The following is a 26595-nucleotide window of genomic DNA, read 5'->3' as shown; positions in this document are numbered from 1 at the left end:
AGGCCATGAGCATGTCAGCCTGGGTGACAGAGTGAGACCCTATTAAAAAAAAAAAGAAGAAGAAAGAGAAAAAAAAGAGGAAAGAAAAAAAGAGAGAGAGAGAAGAAGGAAGGAAGGAAGGAAGGAAGGAAGGAAGGAAGGAAGGAAGGAAGGAAGGAAGGAAGGAAGGAAAAAGAAAAGGAAAGGAAAGGAAAGGAAAAGAAAGATTATGTCGGCATATATGCTGTGGGAACAGAACTGAGTCTGATTATGAAGAAAATAATCACACTGCAATCTCTTGGAAGGGCAACATGAAACACTGAAGACCCTCCAGCATACCGCTTGTTATCAAAAGATTACTGGGCCGCAGCTTGGAGGTTTGCTTGTGTTTGCAGATATTTTTATTACCGTTATCATGGTGTTCATTTTAATCCTAAGAGAAATAAGAGCAATTATGCCTTTGCAAATAATTTATCTGTGCCTCTGGTTAACTTCTAGCAATATAATGTTAGCCGTAGAAAGTGATTTCTTTAAAACATTGCAGACAGACAGCTTCTTACACATCAGAAACAAAATTGTTAGATTTTGTACCTCTTCAGTCATACTAAATCAGTTCAATTAAACAAGTTATTGAGCACCTCCTATTCATCATGGGATTCTATTCGTCTAGAAGATGGGAATGCAAAGTTAAAATAGGCCTTGCCATCAAGACATACATAATATAATAGAGAACACACATATATATTTGCAAAGAACTAGAATTCTATTTGGTAAATGCAAGAGTAAAAGCCTATGTGAGGCAGAGAGGGACACAGACCAGCGTGACCAATTGTGCCCGGCTAGCGGGGGGTGCGCAGCATAAAAAAGCTCCTGAGTAGCATTAAATGAATACCCCAGAGGTCAGTTGGATGGGATCAAGGGATCAAGCATTTCAGGCTTAGCCAATGGTGTTGAGTCAGATCAGGAAGTGCCTGTCATGCCATCCTAACATGTTTGAGTTTCATTCCTTAAGAAATGAGAAGTCCTGGCTAACACGGTGAAACCCTGTCTCCACTAAAATTACAAAAAATTAGCCAGGCGTATTGGCAGGCGCCTGTAGTCCCAGCTACTCGGGAGGCTGAGGCAGGAGAATTGCTTGAACCTCGGAGGCGGAGGTTGCGGTGAGTGGAGATCGCACCACTGCACTCCAGCCTGGGTGACAGAGCAAGACTCTGTCTCAAAATAAAATAAAATAAAATAAAATAAAATAAAATAAGAAATGAGAAGGCTGGGCACCGTGGCTCACACCTGTAATCCCAGTACTTTGGGAGGCTGAGTCGTGGGATCACTTGAGCCCAGAGTTCAAGACCAGCCTAGGCAACATAGCAAAACCCAGTCTCTACTAAAAGTAGAAAAATTAGCCGAGTGTGGTGGCGTGCACCTGTAGTCCCAGCTACTTGGGAGGATCACCTAAGCCGAGGAGGCAGAGGTTGCGGTGAGCCAAGGTCGTACCACTGCACTCCAGCCTGGGTGACAAGAGAAAGACCCTGTCTCAAAAAAGAAAAAGAAAAAGAAAAAAAAGACACAGCAACGCAAGAAGTTTTAAACATAGACGTGATCAGCAACGCAAGGAGTTTTAAACATAGACATGATTTGATCAGATTTGCCACTTATTAGATGACACAATGTGTCCTAGCACTGTAGCTGATGGATTGGAGTTGGAGGTCGAGAATAGACACTTGGGGCTGGACTCAGTGGCTCACACTTGTAATCCCAGCATTTTGGTGGGCCTAGGAGGGAGGAGCACTTGAGCCTAGGAGTTTAGAGGTTGCAGTGAGCCATAATTGTGCCACTGTACGCCAACCTGCACAACAGAAAAAGACCCCACCTCCAAAAAAAAAAAAAAAGAGAGGGACTAGGGTTCAACTCCAGTGGTTCAGTGGAAAAATAGTGCTGGCAGTGGAGTGGTAGGAAAAGACAGATTCAAAATACATATTCTAGGCCTTGTCAGTAGGATCTTGTGATTTAGTAAAAGTCAATGATCCTTGAGTATAAGATCATTTTATTTTTTTTTTTTTTTTTTTTTTTTTGAGACGGAGTCTCGCTGTGTCTCCCAGGCTGGAGTGCAGTGGCGTGATCTCGGCTCACTGCAAGCTCCGCCTCCCGGGTTCACGCCATTCTCCCGCCTCAGCCTCCCAAGTAGCTGAGACTACAGGCGCCCGCCACCACGCCCGGCTAGTTTTTTGTATTTTTAGTAGAGACGGGGTTTCACCATGTTAGCCAGGATAGTCTCGATCTCCTGACCTCGTGATCCACCCGCCTCGGCCTCCCAAAGTGCTGGGATTACAGGCTTGAGCCACTGCGCCCGGCCCATTTTATTTCTTTCTTAAAGACTTTTTCAGTCCTATGGTTTTAGTTTGTGTTCAGTCTCTCTTTTTTTTTTTTTTTTTTTTTTTTTTTTTTTTAATAGTTTGTTTTCCTCTGGTAGAAAAATCAAGACAACTTCAGTTCAAATGTGGAGGCAATGGACTGCTTCATGCAGTACCTTATAGGAGGCGGTGCTTCACCATTTTCACATACTGTACACCACATGGCCACTCAGTTCTATCAGTTCACCAAGAGGTAATCAGAATCCAGTAGACTGTGCAAGTGACTTATAAATTGGAATTCCATTGTGTTCACTTACAATAAATACTAAGCCCAATTACAGAATTTACCCAATATTGTCACATGGTTCTCCCTTTTTCCTATTAAAAAAAAAAAAACTAGCATTCAGAATATTCTATGTTTAGCAGACACTGAGAATAACGTTTCCAAATGTCTGAAAAATGTTACTCTTCTGGATGCAAGAATAAGACATTGGGCCGGGCACGGTAGCTCACGCCTCTAATCCCAACAGTTTTGGAGGCCCAGGCAGGATCACCTGAGGTCAGGGGCTCAAGACCCTCCTGGCCAACATGGTAAAACCCTGTCTTTACTAAAATTACAAAAATTAGCCAGGTGTGGTGGCAGGTTCCTGTAATCCCAGCTACTCGGGAGGCTGAGGCAGGAGAATCACTTGAACCTGGGAGGCGGAGGTTGCAGTGAGCCGAGATGGCCCCACTGCACTCCAGCCTGGGTGACAGAGTGAGACCCTGTCTGAAAAAAAAGAAGAAGAAGAAGAAGAAGAAGAAGAAGAAGAAGAAGAAGAAGAAGAAGAAGACGACGACGACAATGACGACGACATTGGAACTCAAGATTTCTTGAAACTCCTCAAAACGACAAATGATTTGTAAAATGCTTCCAACATTATTCATACTCTGTTCTTCCTATTATGAATAGCTAAAAATGTTTTAATAAATAAAAAGTAATACATTTTAAAGCACTTACAAATAAGTAAATCTATAGCAAATATTCAACCTCTGATAAACACCAATGAACATTAATGATTTATATTTAAGCAACATGACATTCAAATCTTGTAGCAAGATGAATAGCACTACACAGAATCACACAGAAAATGCCAATCTAAGGACTTACTTTCTTGCTACACTTGTTATTTCTTGGAACACCACTGGTAGGATTTAGAGAAAGTATACTGCATATTTGAACTTATTAATTTTTTTTTTATTTGTAAGCATAGCTCACTGTTAGTAGCACATAGGGCCACAAATTTACACTTACACCATGACAACAGCTACAAATAAAATGGCCTGATTAACTCCACCCAGCCCTTGTCTCATTTCCAGATACCTCAGTCTTAACTTCTGATTCTGTGAGTAAATATTTCCTGCGTCTGCTCTTACGTGACCACAATAGATCCCCTTCTCTATGTTGATAGTTAAGCTTTAATTACAATATTTTATGAAAAACACTGAGCAGAGTGGAAAATGCATTTCTTAGGGCCCACTACTCTGTTTGGAAATTATAAGGCAAGTGTTTATCAATGTGAGTTAGACTCACACACCACTTACTTATCAACTGCTATGCAATGGATATGATGATCAGTGCCAATGGTTCAGTGGTCACGTCTTAGATCAGAGAAAATGAAATCAAAACCCACTCTCTTTTCATTCCTAGTAATATACTTCAAGACCAGCCTCAGCAACATAGCGAAAGCCCATCTCTACAAAAATTAGCCAGGTGTAGGGGTGCAGTCTATAGTCCCAGCTACTCAGAAGGCAGAGGTGGGAGCATTACTTGAGCCCCGGAGTTTGAGGCTGCGTTGAACGGTAATTGCACCACTGCACTTCCAGCTTGGGTGACAGAGTAAGACCCTGTCTCAAAAATAAATAAATAGGCCGGGTGCAGTGGGTCGCGCCTGTAATCCCAGCACGTTGGGAGGCCAAGGCAGGCGGATCACCTGAGGTCAGGAGTTTGAGACAAGCCTAGTCAACATGGTGAAATCCTGTCTCTACTAAAAATACAAAAATTAGCCAGATGAGGTGGCAGGTGCCTGTAATCCCAGCTACTAGGGAGGCTTAAGTAATCCTCCCGCCTCAGCCACCTAAAGTGCTGGGATTATAGGTGTGAACCATCGCGCCTGGCTTCCAATGGAATTTAAATGCATAATGATTTGATATAAATTTTCATTCGTATAAAAATATACAAGCTAGTCTTCCATGTTGCCCAGAGCAGAACTTGTTTCTGTAACAATTTATAGGAAAACATCATGAATCCCAAAGCCTTTGATATTCTGCAAGTAAAAGAGGAATTGTGCCTATTCCTTGCGTCAGGAGCTCATTTAAGTACAGATGGAATAGTGTGACATACAAGTAGACCACAAACACAGTATCGCTAATCATCAGAAAAATGTAAATCAGGGCCGAGGTTGGGGGGCGGGGGGAGAGTCAGGTGTCTGCGAGCTCTGCTTGCGGGCTCTGAGTGGCTGCAGCCGCCGCCCCTGCCACGAGACGGTGATCTTGGGCGCGGAAGGGCGAGGGCGCCCTCTGCAGGAGGAGTTGCCGCTGCCGTGGCCGCCCGCTGCCGGGAGCCGACAGCTTCGCGCCGGCGTTGTCAGCTCCTTGAAACAGGGAATCATGTCTTACTCATCTTTGTATCCCCAGTGTCTAGCAGTTCCTGATACATAGTTTTAGCTGAATTTTGGGACTTGGCCACTGCTTCACCAAGGTCTGATACTAGTAATAATCACACTGGAAGGTTCTAGTTACGGGTAACTGTTTCTAGCGCCAAACCTAAAAGAAGAAAGAACTGGTTCGGAACAGCAATATATACAGAAGTAGTTGTAGATGGAGAAATTAGGAAAACAGCAAAATCCAGTAGTTCTTCTAATCCAAACTGGGATGAACAGCTAACTGTAAATGTTACGCCACAGACTACGTTGGAATTTCAAGTTTGGAGTCATCATGCTTTAAAAGCAGATGCTTTATTAGGAAATGCAACGATAGATTTGAAACACAACAGAAAATTGGAAAGAGTCAAAGAATAATTGAAACTTTCCTTGGAAAACAAGAATGGCACAGCACAAACTGGTGAATTGATGGTTGTGCTTGATGGACTGGTGATTGAGCAAGAAAATATAACAAACTGTAACTCATCTCCAACCATAGAAATACAGCAAAATGGTGATGCCTTACGTGAACATGGAGAGCCTTCAGCAAGGACAACTGCCAGGTTGGCTGTTGAAGGCACAAATGGAATAGATAATCATGTACCTACAAGCACTCTAGTGCAAAACTCATGTTGCTCGTATGTAGTTAATGGAGACAATATACCTTCATCTCCATCTCAGGTTGCTGCCAGACCCCAAAATACACCACCTCCAAAACCACTCACATCTGAGCCTGCCAATGACACTGTTAATAGAGAATCATCCTCATTTGCACCAACTGATAATGCTTCTGTCACGGGTATTCCAGTAGTGTCTGAAGAAAATGCCTTGTCTCCAAATTGCACTAGTACTACCGTTGAAGATCCTCCAGTTCAAGAAATACTGACTTCCTCAGAAAACAATGAATGTATTCCTTCTACCAGTGCAGAATTGGGATCTGAATCTAGAAGTATATTAGACCCTGACACCTCTAATTCTGGAAGTAGTTCTGCTTTTGAAGCAGCCAAATCAAGGCAGCCAGATGGGTGTATAGATCGTTTGTGACAGGAATCTGGGAATGCCAACACAGAAACGTTGCCATCAGGGTGGAAACAAAGAAAAGATCCTCATGGTAGAACCTATTATGTGGATCATAATACTCGAACTATCACATGGGAGAGACCACAACCTTTACCTTCAGGCTGGGAAAGAAGAGTTGATGATCATGGAAGAGTTTATTATGTGGATCATAGCACCGGAACAACGTGGCAGCGGGCTACCATGGAATCCGTCCGAAATTCTGAACAGTGGCAATCTCAGCGCAACCAGTTGTAGGGAGCTATGCAACAGTTTAACCAACGATACCTCTATTCAGCTTCAATGTTAGCTGCAGAAAATGACCCTTATGGACCTTTGCCACCAGGCTGGGAAAAAAGAGTGGATTCAACAGACAGGGTTTACTTTGTGACTCATAACACAAAAACAACCCAGTAGGAAGATCCAAGAACTCAAGGCTTACAGAATGAAGAACCTCCGCCAGAAGGCTGGGAAATTAGACATACTCATGAAGGTGTGAGGTACTTTGTTGATCATAATGCGAGAACAACAACATTCAAAGATCCTCGCAATGGGAAGTCATCTGTAACTAAAGGTGGTCCACAAATTGCTTTTGAATGCAGCTTTAGATGGAAACTTGCTCACTTCTGTTATTTATGCCAGTCTAATGCACTACCCAGTCATGTAAAGATCAATCTGTCCCAGCAGACGTTGTTTGAAGATTCCTTCCAGCAGCTTATGGCATTAAAACCCTATGACTTGAGGAGGCGCTTACATGTAATATTTAGAGGAGAAGAAGGACTTGATTATGGTGGTCTAGTGAGAGGATAGTTTTTCTTGCTTTCGCATGAAGTTTTGAACCCAATGTATTGCTCATTTGAGTATGCGGGGAAGAACAACTATTGTCTGCAGATAAATCCAGCATCAGCCATTAATCCAGACCATCTTTCGTACTTCTGTTTCATTGGTAGTTTTATTGCCATGGCACTATTTCATGGAAAGTTTATCAATACTGGTTTCTCTTTACCATTCTACAAGTGTATGTTAAGTAAAAAACTTACTATTAAGGATTTGGAATCTATTGATACTGAATTTTATAGCTCCCTTATCTGGATAAGAGGTAGCAACATTGAAGAATGTGGCTTAGAAATGTACTTTTCTGTTGACATGGAGATTTGGGGAACAGTTACTTCACATGACCTGAAGTTGGGAGTTTCCAATATTCTGGTGACTGAGGAGAACAAAGATGAATATATTGGTTTAATGACAGAATGGCATTTTTCTCGAGGAGTACAAGAACAAACCAAACTTTCCTTGATGGTTTTCATGAAGTTCTTCCTCATCAGTGGCTATAGTACTTCGATGAAAAAGAATTAGAGGTTACGTTGTGTGGCATGCAGGACGCTGACTTGGCAGATCGGCAGAGAAATAATGTTTATCGACATTACACAAGAAACAGCCAGCAAATCATTTGGTTTTGGCAGTTCGTGAAAGAGACAGACAATGGAGTAAGAATGCTACTTCATCACTGGAACCTGCCATTTATCTCTAGGAGGATTTGCTGAGCTCATAGGAAGTCATGGGCCTCAAAAGTTTTGCATTGAAAAAGTTGGCAAAGACACTTGGTTGCCAAGAAGCCATATGTGTTTTAATCGCTTGGATCTACCACCATGTAAGAGTTATAAACAACGAAAGGAAAAACTTCTTCTTTTTGCAATAGAAGAGACAGGGATTTGGACAAGAATGAATGTGGCTTCTTGTTTTGGAGGAGCTATTGCATTTAAATATCCCAGCCAAAAAAAATTACACAGAGAGCATATATCAGCTGTTCATTCTGTACAGTGAATTTTTTGAACCTCTCAAAGTATGTTTTCCATTCTTCCACAGAAATATGCAAAACATATTTCATCCTTTTCTACTTTATTTATTGTTCTCGTGAAATGACTGACCAGGAAAAAGATCATCCTCAAATTCTGAAGCAAGTGAGAGACTTTATTAAAAATACATATATAGCTATATAAGCATATATGATAGTGGCTCTAGTTTTACAGAGCTCCAAGTGCATTAAACACGACAGCTGTTCATTCATAAGCATCTGGATTTGCTTTACCTTATTAATATTATCTAGCGGGAAAAGTGCAAATCGCTCCATGTTCTTCTCTCCCTTATGTAACATCTCCTGAGGGTGTTTAGTTGCATGGCTGTTCAGGAAGGTATTAAGGGCTTAGACCAAATTTTACTTTAAGTATGTTTTTAAAAAAAATGCTGCCGGCTTTTCTGAAGACAGGTGCTTGAACCTGTCAGTTTGTTTTAAATAAATACAATAGTTGAAAATTTTTCTCTGTTGTATCAGTAATATTGTCAAAGTAATGTATAAAACTATAACTTATACATGAAAGTCATATACTAGATCCAATCCTATTTAGTTTATTATCGAAATTGGAAGGATTCATTGAGCAGCATAGAAGTGTGTTTACGTGTTACTTTGAGATGCTAGGTATTTGTGGAATTAAAAAGGATCAGGCACTGTTGTACTTTGTTTTTAAATCTGTGATTTTTTTCAAATTTAATTCATAATAAATGGATACAATTTCATACTTAGGAACATATAAAAGGTAGTGTGAACTCTGCCACTTTTTTTTGTGTTCAAAGTTGTGGTTTTATGAAACCAGATGGATTGAAGAGTTACATAAGCATTTGAATGCTGTAATATGAGGCTAATGATTTTCTGTTAGTGTTTGAACATCTTCATTCCTCTCAAATTCATAACAGTTCTATTTATCTGAATTAAATAAGCATATAAAAAATGACATTTATCAGCCTCTGGAATTCAATGCTGTTCTTTCCTTACGTTTACATCTTTGCAAGGCATAGATGAGCTGAAGCTTCCATTCTGTAGGTATTCCATAACATCTTATGGTGCTTTGAGGCTTGCAGGAAAGATTAACCGCCAACAAACAACATAGGTAGATATCACAAAGCAGTAAAAAGGATAAAAACAATACATTTGGTAGAATCAAAGTACTTATGGATGCATAGAATATTGACTAAATGGGAAGAACTGAAAACTGGAATAAATTGTAGTGTCTTCTGTTCCAAAAATGAGGAAGATTATGCCTTCCTTTCTTTTTCTTACTTAATATTTCAGATAGATACTTCACATAACTCAGCATAATTCATCAATTCCATATTGGAATAAAATTAGTCCATGCCTGAATTCTCATTTCTCTTTTGGATCAGAACAACAACAACAAACTATAATAGCTAAATTTTTCAAATAATAGTACCAAAGCAGGGGAAATTACACTGATATAGACACATGTATATCATGCTGGCAGTGTTTTAAATACATTCCATAGTTTTTGGAAATAACTCTTTTATCACATATTTGTGTAGTATTTTCAATTATTTTTCTTGGCTTTAGAAGTCATATTTTGTTGAAATTAATAAGGCATTTACTAGTGGGACTAGTCAAAGATCCTGAGATGGTATCAGTTACTGATAAGTAATCTATCTCATCATTTTATATAAACAGAGCAATTTCAGTGGAAAACTATTAGGAGATCTAAGCCTGATAGTTTTTGTAGTAAATTTTGTTCGTGAAATTTTCAACTTCTAATTGTCTTATTTTAAAATTTACAAAATGGTTTCAAGAAAAAAGACCAAATCTTAATACATCTCTATAGTACTTAACTGAATTAGAAACCCAGCAGAAATAAAGTACAAGATTTCATGATATTATTATATGGCTGTGTTCTTTCAAATTAGTCCCGAAACAAAAGGAAAGAATTTTCCTCCACTCTTTCATTAGCTGCCCTGTCTGCCTACCTCTGACCTTCGCTGGTGACCTGCAGTTCTGGTTGGAAAGGGGAGAAAAATAAATAGAAATTTTCACTTCAGGGCTGGTCCTTATAAAATTTGTCTTTGTGCCTCTCAGCAGCTAGCTTGCTTGCTCTCTCTCTCTTTCCTCTTTTTCTTTCTCTCTTTCTTTTTTTCTTCCTTCCTTCCTCCCTTCCTCCTTTCTTTCCTTTCCTTCTTTTCTTTTCTTTTCCTTTCCTTTTCTTTTCCTTCTTTCTTTTCTTTCTTTTTTTCTCTTTTCTTTCTTTCTCTGTCCTTCCTTCCTTCTTTTCTCTCTGTTTCTCTCTCTCTTTCCTTATTTCCTTCCTTCTTCTTTCCTTCCTTCTTCTTTCCTTCCTCCTTCTTTCCTTCCTCCTTCCTTCCTTTCTTTCTCTGTCTCTCTTTCTCTCTGTTTCTTTCATTCATTTGTTCATTCATTCGTCACTGTCACCTAGGCTGAACTGCAGTGGAACAATCATAGCTCACTGCATCTTCAACCTCCCAGGCTCAAGTGATCCTCCTGCCTCAGCCTCCCAAGTGGCAGGGACTACAGGCATGCACTATCACATTCGGCTAATTTTCTTTTTCTTTTTCATTTTGTGTGTGTGTGTGTGTGTGTGTGTGCGTGTGTGTGTGTGGAGATAGGGTCTCACTATGTTGCCTAGGCTGGTCTTGAACTCCTGGCCTCAAGAAATTCTCCTGCCTCATCCTCCCCAAGTGCTGAGATTACAGGCATGAGTCAGTGTGTTTGGCCAGCATATTTTATTTTCTTAAAAGAGGCTCATATCCTTAATTCCCACAAGAACTTGAACTCATTGTTAATGATATCCTAGGTTGGGTCAGGCAAAAAACTTCATACTATAGCAGATCACATGGAACAAAAGTCCTGATGAGAAGCTCAGTTCCACCAACTACTTTTGGCAAGTCCTATCACCTTTCTAGGATCAGAGTGCTCACCTCTAAGATTGGGAGGAGGGTGGCTGGCTCATCAATTCTAAACCTCATTTCCCCTGTAACACACGTAACAGGTGATCATATCTATGAACAAAAAACACTCACTGAGGAAACCCAAAACATTTCCGGAGATATAAAGTGAAGCGCAAGTAGATTTTTTCTTTTTTTATGTTCTTGACAGTTTTGTTTTAACATAATGTGAGGGGTTATATAATATTTCACTGACAGCCAAATAAAAGAACAGCAAATGAATTTCATTTCCTTCTAGTAAAGTAGTATAATGGTTTATGTAGACCAGTTTGGTTTGACATGGCATTCCAAAAAGCGTTTATGATGTTATAAGTAAATAAAATTGCTATTTATTTCACAAGGAAAAAAATAGGCCTAACTAAATTCTTATTTTTTCTTAATTTTTAAAATTTTTCTGGGTACACGGTGTATATATTTATGGGGTACATGAGGTGTTTTGATACATGCATGCAGTGTGACATAAGCACATCATGAAAAATAGGGTGTCCATCCCCTCAAGCGTTTACCCTTTGAGTTACAAACAATTCAACTGTACTCTTTAAGTTATTGTAAGTAAATTCTTAAATTAAAAAAAATGAATTTTGATATTTTAATATTCTCTACCCCAAGATAAACTAAATTGAGCAGATTTCTTTACGCGCTGGCATATTCAATATTGTGATATGTGTGACTTTTTTCTTTTCTTTTTCTTTTTTTTTTTTTTTTTGAGACGGAGTCCCACTCTGTTGCCCAGGCTGGAGTGCAGTGGCCGGATCTCGGCTCACCACAAGCTCCGCCTCCCGGGTTCATGCCATTCTCCTGCCTCAGGCTCCCGAGTAGCTGAGACTACAGGCGTCCACCACCACGCCCGGCTAATTTTTGTATTTTTAGTAGAAATGGGGTTTCACCATGTTGGTCAAGCTGTCCTCGATCTCCTGACCTCGTGATCCACCCGCCTCAGCCTCCCAAAGTGCTGGGATTACAGGCGTGAGCCACCGCCCCTGGCCCCTTTTCTTTTTTTTCTTTCTTTCTTTTTTTTTTTTTTTTTTTTTTTTTTGAGAGAGGGAGTCTTGCTCTGTCGCCCAGGCTGGAGTGCAGTGGAGCAATCTCGGCTCACTGCAACCTCTGGTTCAAGCGATTCTCCTGCCCCAGCCTGGGATTACAGGCTCCCGCCACCACACCTGGCTAATTTGTGTATTTTTAGTAGAGATGGGGTTTCACCATGTTGGTCAGGCTGGTCTCAAACTGCTGACCTCAAGTGATCCACCCGCCTCCGTCTCTCAAAGTGCTAGGACTACTGGCCTGAGCCACTGAGACAAGCCGTGACTTTCTTTTTTTTTTTTTTTTTTTTTGAGACGGAGTCTGGCTGTGTCTCCCAGGCTGGAGTTCAGTGGCGCGACCTCGGCTCACTGCAAGCTCCGCCTCCTGGGTTCACGCCATTCTCCTGCCTCAGCCTCCCGAGTAGCTGGGACTACAGGCGCCGCCACCATGCCTGGCTAATTTTTGTTGTATTTTTAGTAGAGACATGGTTTCACCGTGTTGGCCAGGGTGGTCTCAATCTCCTGACCTCATGATCTGCCTGCCTCGGCCTCCCAAAGTGCTGGTATTACAGGCATGAGCCACCCACCACGCCCGGCCAAGGCCATGACTTTCTAATAGGATAATGGAGCACACAGCAGGTACTCCCTGGATCAGCGTCCTGAGACAACAGATTGGGAAAAGCTTGTGCAGTGCTAAGAACCTGAGATTTGGAGCTAGAGACCTGTGACTTGGTCCTAATTCTGCCACTCACTGTGTGATCTTCCACAATCACCTGACTTCTGAAGTTTCAGCTTTATCATATGTAATCACTGATAATTACACTGTACCTCTAGGGATTGTAGTGAAACAAAAGAAGCTAGTAATTTCTTAATGACTATCATATTGTTGTTGGATGATAAATGCTGTCATTAGGACCTTTTCTTACTAGTTTTCACTAGAAAGACAGACTCTTATTTCTACTATAAGTAGACCCAGCCTGATACCACATCTGAAATATCCTCCTACTGATCTGGGATCATGAAAATGTTTTCAGTACTAAATTTTTAATTCCATTTAATGAGCACATATTAACCACTTCCTTTATACTATGAAATACATGATATCAGAATAAGACATCATTTTAGCCTTTGAATTTCTTATAATCCAATTGCCACAATTTACTCTGCAGTCTTAATTTAAACTCCTCAATGCTAATGCAAAAGTTATATTAATTTCACCCCACCTTTTTTTTAGCGAATTCTTATTTAAATATGTACAATGAAGATATGGCTAAATAATATAGATGGGCATTTGCACCAACATTCTACAGAATTTGTAACTTCATTTAGGAAAGGGGATAAGCATGCTTTTAAAGTTTTCAGTATTGTCTTAATTACTTGGGGAAAGTATAATCAGCTTTAAAACAACAAGGAAAGAATAAATTGTACTGCAAACAGGAAAAAAATAAATGTAAGAAAGAAAAGTAAGGGAAGCAGCTCATTGTTTTTATTTAGAAAAGTTGTAAATGCATGTTTCATTTTGGTTTAACTGAGAGTTAGCAATATTTCATCTTTTTAATATATTTTGACAAACAAAAGTTGTGTATGTTTATGATGTATAACACAAAGTTTTGATATATGTATACATTGTGGAATGGCCAATTCAAGCTAATTAACATACATATTATTTTACTTTTTTGTGGTGAAAATACTTAAAATCTACCCTCTTAGCAATTTCAACTATACAATACATTGTTAACTATAGCCATCATGTTTTACAGCAAACTTTGGGTCTAACTGAAACTTTACACCATTGACCATCTCTAAACGCCCTCCAAGGCCCCTTGAAACCATTCTAGTCTCTAGTATCTGGTCTATGAGTCTGACAATTCTACATATAAGGGAGACCACGTGGTATTTGTCTTTCTGTGTCTGACATTTCCCTTAACATAATATTCTCTAGGTTTATCCTTGTTGTTGCAAATGACAGGATTTTATTATTTTTGAAAGCTAAATAATATCCCATTGTGTATATATACCACATTTTCTTTGTCCTTTCATCCACTGATAGATACATTCTAATACTTAAGTTGATCCCTTAGCTTGGCTATGGTGAATAATGCCACAGTGAACATGAGAGTGCAGCTACTAATTTCATTTAGTGGAATTGCTGGATCATATGGTAGTTCTAGTTTTAACTTTTTGAGCAACCTTCACATTGTTTTTCATAATGGCTGTACTAATTAACATTTCCATCAGCAGTGCAGAAGGGTGGCCTTTTCTCCACATCCTCACCAACATTTGTTATCATTTGTCTTTTCAATGATAGACATGCGAACAGGTATGAGATGATATCTCATTGCAGTTTTGGTTTGCATTTCCCTGATGATTAGTGATGTTGAGCATTTTGTCATATGTTGTTTGTATGTATTCTTTTGAGAAATGTGGATTCAAATCCTTTCCCCATTTTTTAATCAGGTTGTTTTTTTTATTATTGAGTTGTTTGAGTTCCTTATATATTATCTTTCAATCTCTCAAAATACATTGTTGAAATGTACTCACCTATTTTTGGACTATGATTGACTGCAGGTAACTAAACCATAGAAAGCAAAACTGCAGCAGATAAGTAGGGACTACTGTACTCAATAATGAAGAATTGAAAGCTTTTCTTCTAAGATCAGGAACAAGCAAGGATGTCCACTCCTGCCACTTTTATTCAACATAATACTGGAAATCCTAGGCAGAGCAATTAAGTAAGAAAAAGAAATATGTGGCATCCAGGCCAGGAATGGTGGAAGCCAGGCGAGGTGGTTCACACATATAATCCCAGCACTTTGGGGGGCCAAGACAGGTGGATCATTTGAAGTCAAGAGTTTGAGACCAGCCTGGCCAACATGGCGAAATCTCATCTCTACTAAAAATACAAAAATTAGCTGGGTGTGGTAGTGTACGCCTGTAGTCCCCGCTATTGGGAAGGCTGAGACAGGAGAATCACCTGAACCTGGGAGGTAGAGGTTGCAGTGAACTGAGATCATGCCACTGTACTCCAGCCTGGGTGACAGAGTGAGACTCCATCTCAAAAATAAATAAATAAATAAATAAATAAATAAATATTAAAAAAAGTTAAATTGTCTCTGTAGATGACATGGTTTTATGTATAGAAAACCTTTAAATCTCCACCAAAAAAACTGTTAGAGCTGGTAAGGGAGTTTAGTACAGTTTCAGGATACAAAGATTAACATAAAAAAGTAGCACTTCTAGATACTAACAAACTATTTGAAAAAAGAGAATAATTTCATAATACCAAAAGAAAAAAAAAAACCCTTAGGAATAAATTTAACAAGAAGGTGAAAGATTGAAACCTATAAAACAGTGATGAAAGAAATTTTAAAAGACACAAATAATTGAAATGGTATCCCTTGTCCATGGATTAGAAGAATTAATAATGTGAAAATATCCATGCTACTCAAAGTAATAGAGAGATTCAATACAATCCCTATGAAAATTCCAATGACATTTTTCACAGAAATATAAAAACAATCCTAAAAGTCATATGGAACCACAAAAGACTCTGAATAGCCAAACCATTCTTGCGCCAATAGAACAAGGCCAGAACAACACACTGTGTGATTTCAAACTCTACTGTAAAGCTGTAAGAATCAAAATAGCATGATGCTGGCATAAAAACAGACACATAGACCCAATGGAACCAATCCAGACCAATCCAGAAATATTTCATCTTGAAAATATTAACTTTTGGCCAGGCGCGGTGGTTTACGCCTGTAATCCCAGCACTTCGGGAGGCTGAGGCGGGCAGATCATGAGGTCAAGAGATCGAGACCATCCTGGCCAACATGGTGAAAACCTATCTCTACTAAAAATACAAAACTTAACTAGGCATGGTGGTGTGTTCCTGTAGTCCCAGCTACTTGGGAGGCTGAGGAAGGAGAATCACATGAACCCGGGAGGCAGGGGTTGCAGTGAGAGGAGATTGCACCACTGCACTCCAGCCTGGCAACGGAATGAGACTCCGTCTCAATAAGAAATAAATAAGATAAAATAATAAAATATTAACTTTTATGAAACACCCTATTACACAGGGGAGAAATAAGAAATACTAATTGAGCTTTTCTAAAATTATAGAATATATCATGGATATTAGACACTCAAATACTTATGTTAAATCAAGGTTGGAACTGGAAAGACCAATAAGATATGTGTGAACTCAAGAGTTGCTACTGGCATAAAAATTGATGCACTGTTTCTAGCAATATATAGCAAGAACCCTAAAAAAGTTCGTAGCTTCAACTTTATAATCCCAATATTGGAAATTTAAAGAATAAAAGCTTTATTTATATACCTTTGTAAAACAGTGGCATTTGTAAGAGCAAAGCCCTTGAAACAATCTGATTGTGTAGCAGCTACACAATGGCTGATTAAATGACAGGTGTCATGAGGAAATTTGTGCAACCACTAACAACACAAATACAAGATTGTAGAAGAGTGAATGCAAAGCTATCTTAAGTACAAACAAGTGTAAAGTGATTATGACTAGGCAAAGCCAAGGCATGCATGTATACAACTGAAGAAGGCATGTAGAGATATAAGTAATTCTTTACTATGAAAGCATTTGTTTATTTTTAACAGCTTAGTGAGATATAATTTACATGCCATAAAATTCATCTGGTTGAAGTATGCTAGTCAATCGTTTTAAGTACATATATGGAATGCTTATTTTTAAAAATGACTTAAACTTTTTTATTTTTATTTACTTATTTTTAATTTTTATTTTTTTTATTTTTTTGGTGAGACAGGGTCTCACTCTCTCACCCAGACAGGAGTGCATTGGTGCGATCTTGGCTTTTCACAACCTCTGCCTCACAGGCTCAAGTGGTTCTCCTGCCTCAGCCTCCCGAGTAGCTGGGATTACAGGTGTATGCCCCTACAACCCAGCTAATTTGCATATTTTTAGTAGAGACAGGGTTTCACCATGTTGACCAGGCTGGTCTCCAACCCCTGACGGCAAATGATCCACCCAAAGTGCTGCAGTGCTGGGATTACAGGCATGAGCCACTGCGCCCAGCCAACTTTTCTTTTTCTTTTTTTCTTTCTTTTCTTTTCTTTTTTTTTTTTTGAGACAGACTCTCCCTCTGTTGCGAATGCTGGAGTGCAGTGGCGCGATCTCAGTTCACTGCAACCTCTGCCTCCTGGGTTCAAGCAATTCTCCTGCCTCAGCCTCCTGAATAGCTGGGATTACAGGCGCGCGACACCACACCTGGCTAAGTTTTTATTTTTTTAGTAGAGACGGGGTTTCACCATGTTGTTCTGGAATTCCTGACCTCGTGATCCGCCCACCTCAGCCTCCCAAAGTGCTGGGATTACAGGAAAGAGCCACGGCCCCCGGCCCCCGACTTTTCTTTCAAGATGAGGGAAGAGATCAGTAGATCTAATTGCCTGGTACAAAGAGGACTCATATTTTAATTTGTTTAAGCTCTACTGAAAAATTATTGCTACTGTATCCATGTAGTGAACATAATTCCAAATAATATGTTTGGACTTAATATCCAAATAGGTATCAAGGCAGTCCAACAAGATTTTTTTTTTTTTTAATCTGAGTACATTACTGGCAGTAAATTTCCTCTTTATTTCCCAGCTCACATAAGGTTTGTATTCTCTCCCAACTGGTCCCAGCAAGTTTAAATCTACTATATCTAATGTCACTTCTGGAGCCTACAGTCTCTCATACATTCTGCTTTGGTAGGAAGAAGGAAACAACATGATATAGTTGGTTTTATCTGAAGAAAAAATGTGGAATGATGATAAACACACAGGCGTTGGATTTAGACTTGGATTTGAACTCAAGCTCTGCTATTTGTTATGTACTCTGAGGCTTATCTGCCCCAGTTACCTCATCTATAAAATAGGGCTAATGTCACTTATTTGCAGGGTGGTAATGGACCTGATAAATACTAAGCACTTAGCACATTAGCTGGAATGTTGGTGAGGCTCATTCCCTAGAGTAACGACTATGATGATAAATCCCTGATTAATTACCCCAGAGCCACACACACTGAAGCTTTGTTTCCCAGACCACACCAACCATGAGAAAACCAAATAGAGGCATGAGTTACAATTAAAGAATTATTTCCGCACCCCTCCCATTTTCCTGGGACTCTCACTGCGGCAAACACCATTGCAGAACAGAGGCGATGCTCCACACGCCTCCTCCTTGGTTGTCGGTGCGTGTCCACAGAGCTGTCCTGCATCAACAGAGCCGCCCCTACTCATCTTCCTCTAGCACTGATGACCTGTCTCACCAAAGTGCCATTCTCATCCCAAGCATAGGGTTCTGCTTTTTCCCATTCATAACTTTTGGAAAACTTCAAAAGATGGTCTTATTCCTTGGGGGAATAACCCAGCCACACCAGCTGTGATTACAGAATAAAGTTAAACTTCTCTACTGGCTTGGCAGGAGCCTCATCAACCTACTTGCTGGACATTTCCACACCTGCACACATACACATCTGCTTAAACTATACCCCAAACATTTCTGAGACTTTCCCAAAGTATCTTGGTTATAAACCCCTCAGGTTCTTTCGACAGAATTCCTGTAACTAGGTGTGCATATATATGTGTGTGAGTGTGTGTGTTTTCTTCTTAGATGTGAACTCAAACATTTTTTTTTCTGCTCTAAAGAGGTTTGGCAAGGTTTTGAGCATTGAGAGCCTGAGCTTCACTTTTGCCAAAAAAAAAAAAAAAAAAAAAGGAAAGGATAAAAGTTGAGGACTTTGTTTTCAAAAACCTAGAATGGGCCGGGCACAGTGGCTCACACCTGTAATCCTAGCACTTTGGGAAACTGATGTGGGTGAATGCTTGAGCCCAGGAGTTTGAGACCAGCCTGGTAAACATGGCAAAACTCCATCTCTTCAAAAAATACAAATAATAATAATAATAATAACTGGGTGTGGTGGTGCATGCCTGTAGTCCCAACTCCTTGGGAGGCTGAGGTGGGAGGATAACCTGAACTCAGAAGGTCAAGGTTGCAGTGAGCCAAAATCCTGCCACTGCACTCCAGCCTGGGCAACAAACAGAATGAGACCCTGTCTCAATAAATAAATAAACAAAAAATAAACAACAATGACAAAAAACTAGAATGGAGTCGAGGAGCTGGGTTGTTTGAAAAGGTCAGGGTTCCCAGGGTTGAGACAGAAAGGAGTGGCCTGGACTTGAGGAAGGGGAGTGGTGGAAATCTTTTTGCATGACCTCAATGTGGTGCAGCTATGCGGGCATCCCCTATGTGAGAACAGGCAGTGGGGTTTCCCAGTTCGCACACAGGGGATGCCTGCATAGTTACAGCACATTGAGGTTCCTGATTGTAAAGCTTAGTGTAGAATGCATTGTTCAGTTTGGAAAATGAACATTTTCACTGTGACAAAGATAGAGTCAAGATCAGCAGTTCATCCTTAAATTACCAAAAGTCATAGGATTCCTGTAGAATTGTCGGTTAAAATTAAGATTTTCTACCACGGAAAAATTAGATTTTCTTCCAACTTTGATGGGTGTTGTTGGGGAAGGGAGGTCAGATTGATTTTATTTGGAAAATAAAATAATATTACATTTTCTTTACTTTGAGTGCCTGGAATAAATCACATGCTTAAGAAATCATTCTTACCCCAAGATCATGATAATATTCTTGTGTACTTTCTTTGAAAAGCTTTGCCTTTTAACCCTTATATTTGGTGTAAATCCACCTGGAACTGATTTTTTAACATGGTATTAAAATGGGGTCAGGATTCACTTTCTTTCTCCACATGGAGATCCAATAGATGTAGCACCTTCTACTTGTAAAGAATATTGTTTCCTCACTTCTCTGCAGAGCCACCTTTCTCACTAATTCAGTTCTGTAGGTATGAGTCTGTTCAGATTCTCTACTTCATTCCAGTAGGCAGTTGTTTATTCTTAACTATTGTAACTTGTCTCTTGCATTGCTATATGCGTTTTAGTATTAGCTTGTCAATTTTTTCACAAAATCTGTTTGGGCTTTCATTGAAATTGCATTAGGTCTATAGATGTATAGAACTATTTAGGATGTATTTTACATATTGAAAATGTTGATTCTTCTAATCTGTGGACATGGGTTTTCTTCTATGTATATCTTTTTTAATTATGCCCAATAATGCTTTTTTTTTTCTTTTTCTTTTCTTTTCTTTTCTTTTTTTTTTTTTTTTTTTGAGACTGAATCTCACTCTGTCACCCAGGCTGGAGTGCAGTGGCACACGGCAACCTCCACCTCCTGAGTTCAAGCAGTTGTCCTGCCTCAGCCTCCCAAGTAGCTGGGATTACAGGTGCCCATCACCACACCTAGCTAATTTTTTTATTTTTAGTAAAGTCGGGGTTTCACCTTGTCGGTGAGGCTGAGCCACCGTGCCCGGCCTTAATTCTCTTTTCTAATTCAACTTTATTGAGACATAATTTAACTGTAACAAGTGTACTGATTTTAAGTATATAAGACAAATGTATGTACCTATCTAGCCACCAACAAATCCAAGATATTGTACTTCGCCATCTACCCTAACATGTTCCCTCATGACCTTTTGCAGTCAATTCCCATACCTCTGACCCCAGGCAAACACTATTGTTGTTTCTGTCACTACAGATTAAGATTTGCCTGCTTTAGAATTTTATATAAATGGAATCATACAGAATGTTATGTTTTGTTATCTGAATTATTTTGTCAACATATGTTTATGAGATTCATCTACTTTTGTTGTGGTTATTAGCAGTTTGTTACCATTTATGGCTGAGAAATATTCTCATGTATGTATATGCCACAATTTATTAATTCATTCACCTGTTGATAAGTATTTGGATTTTTCTGTTTGGGGGCTTTTGAATAAAGCTCATATGAGCATTTGTGAAGATATATGAGTATATTTATTTCTGTGCACATATGCTTCCATTTCTGTTGGTTAATGTGAAATCCCTGGGTGAGATGGTGTTTACTAATTACTTAGTAATTATGAAACCCTTTTCCAAATTGATTGTACCATTTTTTATTCCCACTACATAAGAGTTCCAGCTGCTTTACATCCTAATACTTGGTATTGTCAACCCTTTTAATTTTAATCATTCTAATTGTTTTGCAGTGGTATATAATTGTTTTTAAGTTATATTTCTTGTGATGACTAATGATGATGAGCATTTTGCATGTACTTGGTCATTTCTATATCTTTTTTTGTGAAATGTCTATTCAAATCGCGTGCACGTATTTTAAACTCAGGTTGTTTGCCCTCATTATTCAGTTGCAAATGTTCTTTTTATATTATCTTCTTTTATTTTCTTAATGATGTCTTTTGAAGACTAGATGTTTTTAATTTTAATGAAGTCCAGTTTATAATTTTTATTTTTTATACCTAGTGTCTCATATAAGGGAACATAGCCTACAAAAGGTAACAAAAGTCCTATATTTTTTATTAAAAATTTCTAAATATTCCTTTTACATTTAGGTGTATAGTCCATTTTGAGTTCATCTTTGTCTATGAAGTGAGGTGTGGGTTGAGGCTTTTTTAAACCCTGCTTATCTTTTGGTTACTGTTTTTTTTTTTTTCCTGAATTAATTTGTGTTCAGAGAATATCTTCTGTATAATTTCAATTTGTTAGAATTTGTTAAAACTTCATTTGTGACCTATCATGTTATCAATTTTGATAAATGTTCTATGTACACGTGAAAAGAATGTCTGTTCCATAGCTATGGGTTACGATAATGTTCAAATGTTCTGAATGCCTACTTTTTTTAATCGCTTCATCAGTTACTGAGAGATTTGTGTTAAGATTTTCTACCATGATTGTGGATATGCTTGATTGGATTTTTTAGTTTAGTATGGTTTTGCTTTAAATATTTTGAAGGCTTTTTTGTTAATATTCTGTCACTTAGAATATTGTATCTTCTGGTGACTTAACTTTTTTTTTTTTTTTTATCATTTGTAATGTCCTTTATGTCTAAGTAAATGTTTTTATCAATAATTATCTGATACTAATGTACCACCGCTGTTTTACTTAGTGTCTGCGTGGTTGTATGTTTCCATCCTTTTAATCTTTGTGCTTTTTTTTTTTTTTTTTTTTTGAGACAGGATCTCACTCTGTCACCCAAATTGGAAGGCAATGGCGCTATCACTGCTAACTGCAGCCTTGACCTCTTGGGCTGAGTTAACTCTCCTACCTCAGCCTCCCAAGTAGATGGGACTACAGGCATGCACCACCATGCCTTGCTAATTTTTTGTATTTTCTGTAGAAACAAGATTTTACCACGTTGTCCAGGCTGTTCTTGAACTCCTGGGCTCAAGCAATCTGCTGGTCTCGGCGTCCCAAAATACTGGGATTACAGGCCTGAGCCTGGCCTTTCGTGCATTCTTATATTTAAAATGTGTCTCTTATAAGTAGCATATAGTGCTGTTATTGTCAGGTCTGACAATGATTGTTTTTTAATTGGAATATTTACTCTGATAATATTTGATACAATTTCTGAGATTTAGGGGTTTAAATTTAGTGTTGATTCTCTGTGTGTCTTTCTCTTGCTCTCTCTCTTTTTCTTCCTTTGTTCCTTCTTCCATTCCTCCCTCACAGCCTTTTGTTTTGTTTTGTTTTGTTTTGTTTTTTGAGATGGAGTCTCACTCTGTAGCCCAGGCTGAAGTGCAGTGGCCAGATCTCAGCTCACTACAAGCTCCGCCTCCCGGGTTCACGCCATTCTCCTGCCTCAGCCTCCCGAGTAGCTGGGACTACAGGCGCCCGCCACCTCGCCCGGCTAGTTTTTTTTGGTATTTTTTAGTAGAGACGGGGGTTTCACCGTGTTAGCCAGGATGGTCTCGATCTCCTGACCTCGTGATCCACCCGTCTCAGCCTCCCAAAGTGCTGAGATTACAGGCTTGAGCCACCGCGCCCGGCCCTCTCACAGCCTTTTGAATTAGACACTTTATTATTTTATTTTTCAACTCTTTTAGCTTGTTACACTTTTTTAAAAAACTATTCTCTTAGTTGTTACTCTAGAGATTACTATGTGCATTCTAACCTGTTAAAATCTGATATAAAGAAGTACTTTTATATTACTTCCAAAAAACGCAACATTCATTAAGCACATTAAGACCATTTATCCTTCTATCTTTTGTGACTTTTGTGCTATTGTTGTGGATTTTGCTCCTGCATATATTTTAAACCCACATATCATTATTGTTTATATATTTCATATTTTAGATTTACTCATGTACTTATCCTTTCTCTTGTCCTTTATTTCATCCTGTTGCTTTGTGATTTTTATGTGGAAACGTGTACCTTCTGACTAAAGAACTCCCATTAGTATTTTTTTGGTGTGAATCTATTACTAAATAATTATTTTTTTAAATCTCAAAAATCTTCATTTCACTTTTACTTTAGAAAAATATTTCTAACAGGTGTAGAATCCTAATACAGTTATTTTCTTTTAGCTTTGACCTTATATTAATAGATGTAATTTTGATGTTTATGGCTTACTTTCTTTTGTTGAGAATTCAAGTGTCAGACTTCTTGCTGCTATTTTGAAGATTATACTCCTTTTTCCTCCAGTTTGTATTAACGTTTCCTCTTTGCCTTTGATTTTTAGCAGTTTTGGTATGATATACCTATATGTTATTTTCTCTGTATTGAATTTGCATGGAATTGATGACTTCCTGAATTTATGCCTTGATGTTTTATAAAATTCTGCCATTTTGTTCTTCAAATGTTGTCTCTATTTCATACATCTCTTGTTCATTACTTTCTTCTCCTCGTCCTCCCCCTTCTTCTCCTCCTCTTTTAGGATTTAAACTGCATATATATTAAATATTTTCACTATTTCCCATCTTTTATCTTTTTAAAAATATTTTTTATATTTTTCTTTCTCTTTTCTCTCTGTGCTTTGTACTGAATATTTTCTTCCATCTATATTCCAATTTACTAATGCATTCATTGATTGCTTCTAATCTGCTTTTTATTAACTTTTTGATTTTAGTTATTATACATTTTCTCAGTTCTAGAATTACCATTTGAAGAATTTTTAGATTTTTTAGTTGTATGCTGAGACTTTCCATCTTGTCATCTGATTTCTGGAACATATTAATATCAGTTATTTTAAAGTCCATGTACAATGTTTTCCATATTTGAATCTTCAATGGGTATATTTTTATAACCTATTTGTATTCTTGATTTTCAGTTCTGTGGTCTCATCTCTTGATATGCCTGGTAATTTTTTATTGACAACTTGACAGTGTGTATGATAAATTGTACAGATATTTTAACAATCTAGATAATATTATCTTCCAGAGATAATTCACTTTTGTTCAAAAGTTAGGTAAAAGGAACATTAATTTTAACTTGACCAGCAATTTAGTTGTTTCTGGAGTTACAACTAAAAACTACTACACGTTATGGGGGAAAAAAAATCTCTGCTGTCTTTCAAAGATCTTATTAAAGTAATATAATAACCCCATATGCCACTAACATCTAAACATAGCTAAAAACGAGTTGACATTATCCTCACAGTACAACTAATGGGTCACCAACAGGTCAGTTTCTCACTTACAGCAATAAATTGACTCATATCTATATATTGACTCTTCACATAAGTTCAGTAGATGTTTTCAATGTCTAATTGCATGTAATGTATTCAGATTAATCACTAACTGTATCATTCATCTTACAGAAATTCCCATTATGACTAAAGTATTAATCATAGGTAAGCCATAAAAAAGGTGATTAATCTCTTCCTTAAAATACAGTGGAGTTCCCGGGCGCAGTGACTAATGCCTGTAATCCCAGCACTTTGGGAGTTGAGATGGACGGATCACCTGAGGTTGACCAACGCGGAGAAACCCCGTCTCTACTAAACATGCCAAATTAGCTGGGCATGGTGGTGCACACCTATAATCTCAGCTACTCGGGAGGCTGAGGCAGGAGAATCATTTGAACCTGGGAGGCGAAGGTTACAGCGAGCTGAGATCATGCCATTATACTCCAACCTGGGCAATAAGAACGAAACTCCATCTCAAAAAAAAAAAAAAAAAGTATATATATATAGAGAGAGAGAGAAGAGTTGGTGTGGCTGACAAGACAGTGGAATAGGAACAGCTCCGGTCTGCAGCTCCCAGCAAGATCAACGCAAAAGGTGGGTGATTTCTGCGTTTCCAACTGAGGTACCTGGCTCATCTCACTGGGACTGGTTAGACTGTGGGTGCACCCCGCAGAGGGTGAGCCAAAGCAGGGTGGGGCGTTGCCTCTGGCGTCTGGAATGCTAGCAAGATAGAACCTATCACTCACCCGGAAGGTGGGCTGAAGCTAGGGAGCCAAGTGGTCTAGCTCAGCAGATCCCACCCCCTTGGAACCCAGCAAGCTAAGATCTACTGACTTGAAATTCTCGCTGTCAGCACAGCAGTCTGAAGTTGACCTGGGATGCTCAAGCTTGGTGAGGGGAGGGGTGTCTACCATTACTGAGGCTTAAGTAGGAGGATTCCCCCTCACAGTGTAAACAAAGCCAGTGGGAAGTTCGAACTGGGTGGAGCACACCATAGCTTGGCAAACCTGCTATAGCCAGACTGCCCCTCCAGATTCCTCTTCTCTGGGCAGGGCACCTCTGAAAGAAAGGCGGGAGCCCCAGTCAGGGGCTTATAGATAAAACTCCCATCGCCCTGGCACAGAGCACCTAGGGGAAGGGGCAGCTGTGGGGGCACCCAGATTCATAAAGGAAGTTCTTAGAGCCCTACAAAGAGACTTAGACTCCACACAATAATACTGGGAGACTTTCACCCCACTGTCAATATTAGACAGATCAATGAGACAAAAAATTAACAAGGGGCCGGGCGCGGTGGCTCAAGCCTGTAATCCCAGCACTTTGGGAGGCCGAGACGGGCGGATCACTAGGTCAGGAGATCGAGACCATCCTGGCTAACACGGTGAAACCCCGTCTCTACTAAAAAATACAAAAAACTAGCCGGGCGAGGTGGCGGGCGCCTGTAGTCCCAGCTACTCAGGAGGCTGAGACAGGAGAATGGCCCGAACCCGGGAGGCGGAGCTTGCAGTGAGCTGAGATCCGGCCACTGCACTCCAGCCTGGGCGACAGAGCGAGACTCCGTCTCAAAAAAAAAAAAAAAAAAAAAAAAATTAACAAGGATATTCAGGACTTGAACTCAGCTCTGGACCAAGCGGACCTAACAGACATCTACAGAACTCTCCACCCCAAGTCAACAGACTATGCATTCTTCTCAGCACCACATTACACTTATTGTAAAACTGGTCATATAATTGAAAGTAAAACACTCCTCAGCAAATGCAAAAGAACGGAAATCATAACAAACAGTCCCTCAGATCATAGTCCAATCAAATTAGAACTCAGGATTAAGAAACTCACACAAAACTGCACAACTACATGGAACTTAAACAACCTGCTTCTGAATGACTACTGGGTAAATAACAAAACTAAAGCAGAAATAAGTAAGTTCTTTGAAACCAATGAGAACAAAGACACAACATACCACAATCTCTGGGACACAGCTAAAGCAGGGTTTAGAGAAAAATTTATAACACCAAATGTCCGCAGGAGAAAGCAGGAAAGGTTTAAAATGAAAACCCTAACATCATGAAAGAACTAGAGAAGCAAGAGCAAACAAATTCAAAAGCTAGCAGAAGACAAGAAATAACTAAGATCAGAGCAGAACTGAAGGAGATAAGAAA

The 26595-nt window shown here is 39.1% G+C and overlaps 2 protein-coding genes and 1 pseudogene across 2 annotated transcripts in view; 2 read left to right on the top strand and 1 right to left on the bottom strand.

Annotated features, from left to right (window-relative positions):
• Nucleotides 1–26595, bottom strand: part of CLDND1 (claudin domain containing 1) — an 871794-nt gene that overhangs the window by 132616 nt on the left and 712583 nt on the right. The window lies entirely within an intron of this gene.
• Nucleotides 5354–6239, top strand: LOC126949321 (NEDD4-like E3 ubiquitin-protein ligase WWP1). The gene has a single exon (XM_050782103.1). The coding sequence runs from the start codon at nucleotides 5438–5440 to the stop codon at nucleotides 6050–6052; it is 615 nt and encodes a 204-aa protein (XP_050638060.1). The 5' UTR covers nucleotides 5354–5437; the 3' UTR covers nucleotides 6053–6239.
• Nucleotides 6248–7790, top strand: LOC126949299 (NEDD4-like E3 ubiquitin-protein ligase WWP1; annotated as a pseudogene).

This window comes from Macaca thibetana, chromosome 2 (genome assembly GCF_024542745.1).
Source record: "Macaca thibetana thibetana isolate TM-01 chromosome 2, ASM2454274v1, whole genome shotgun sequence".
NCBI classification, from domain to species: Eukaryota; Metazoa; Chordata; class Mammalia; order Primates; family Cercopithecidae; genus Macaca; species Macaca thibetana.
Note: the sequence above shows the minus strand (reverse complement) of the source record. Positions and strands in the feature narration are given on the sequence as shown.

Bases quoted from the DNA above. Each gene is read 5' to 3' on its own strand.
- LOC126949321 (XM_050782103.1), top strand. From the start codon at position 5,438: ATGGTTGTGCTTGATGGACTGGTGATTGAGCAAGAAAATATAACAAAC.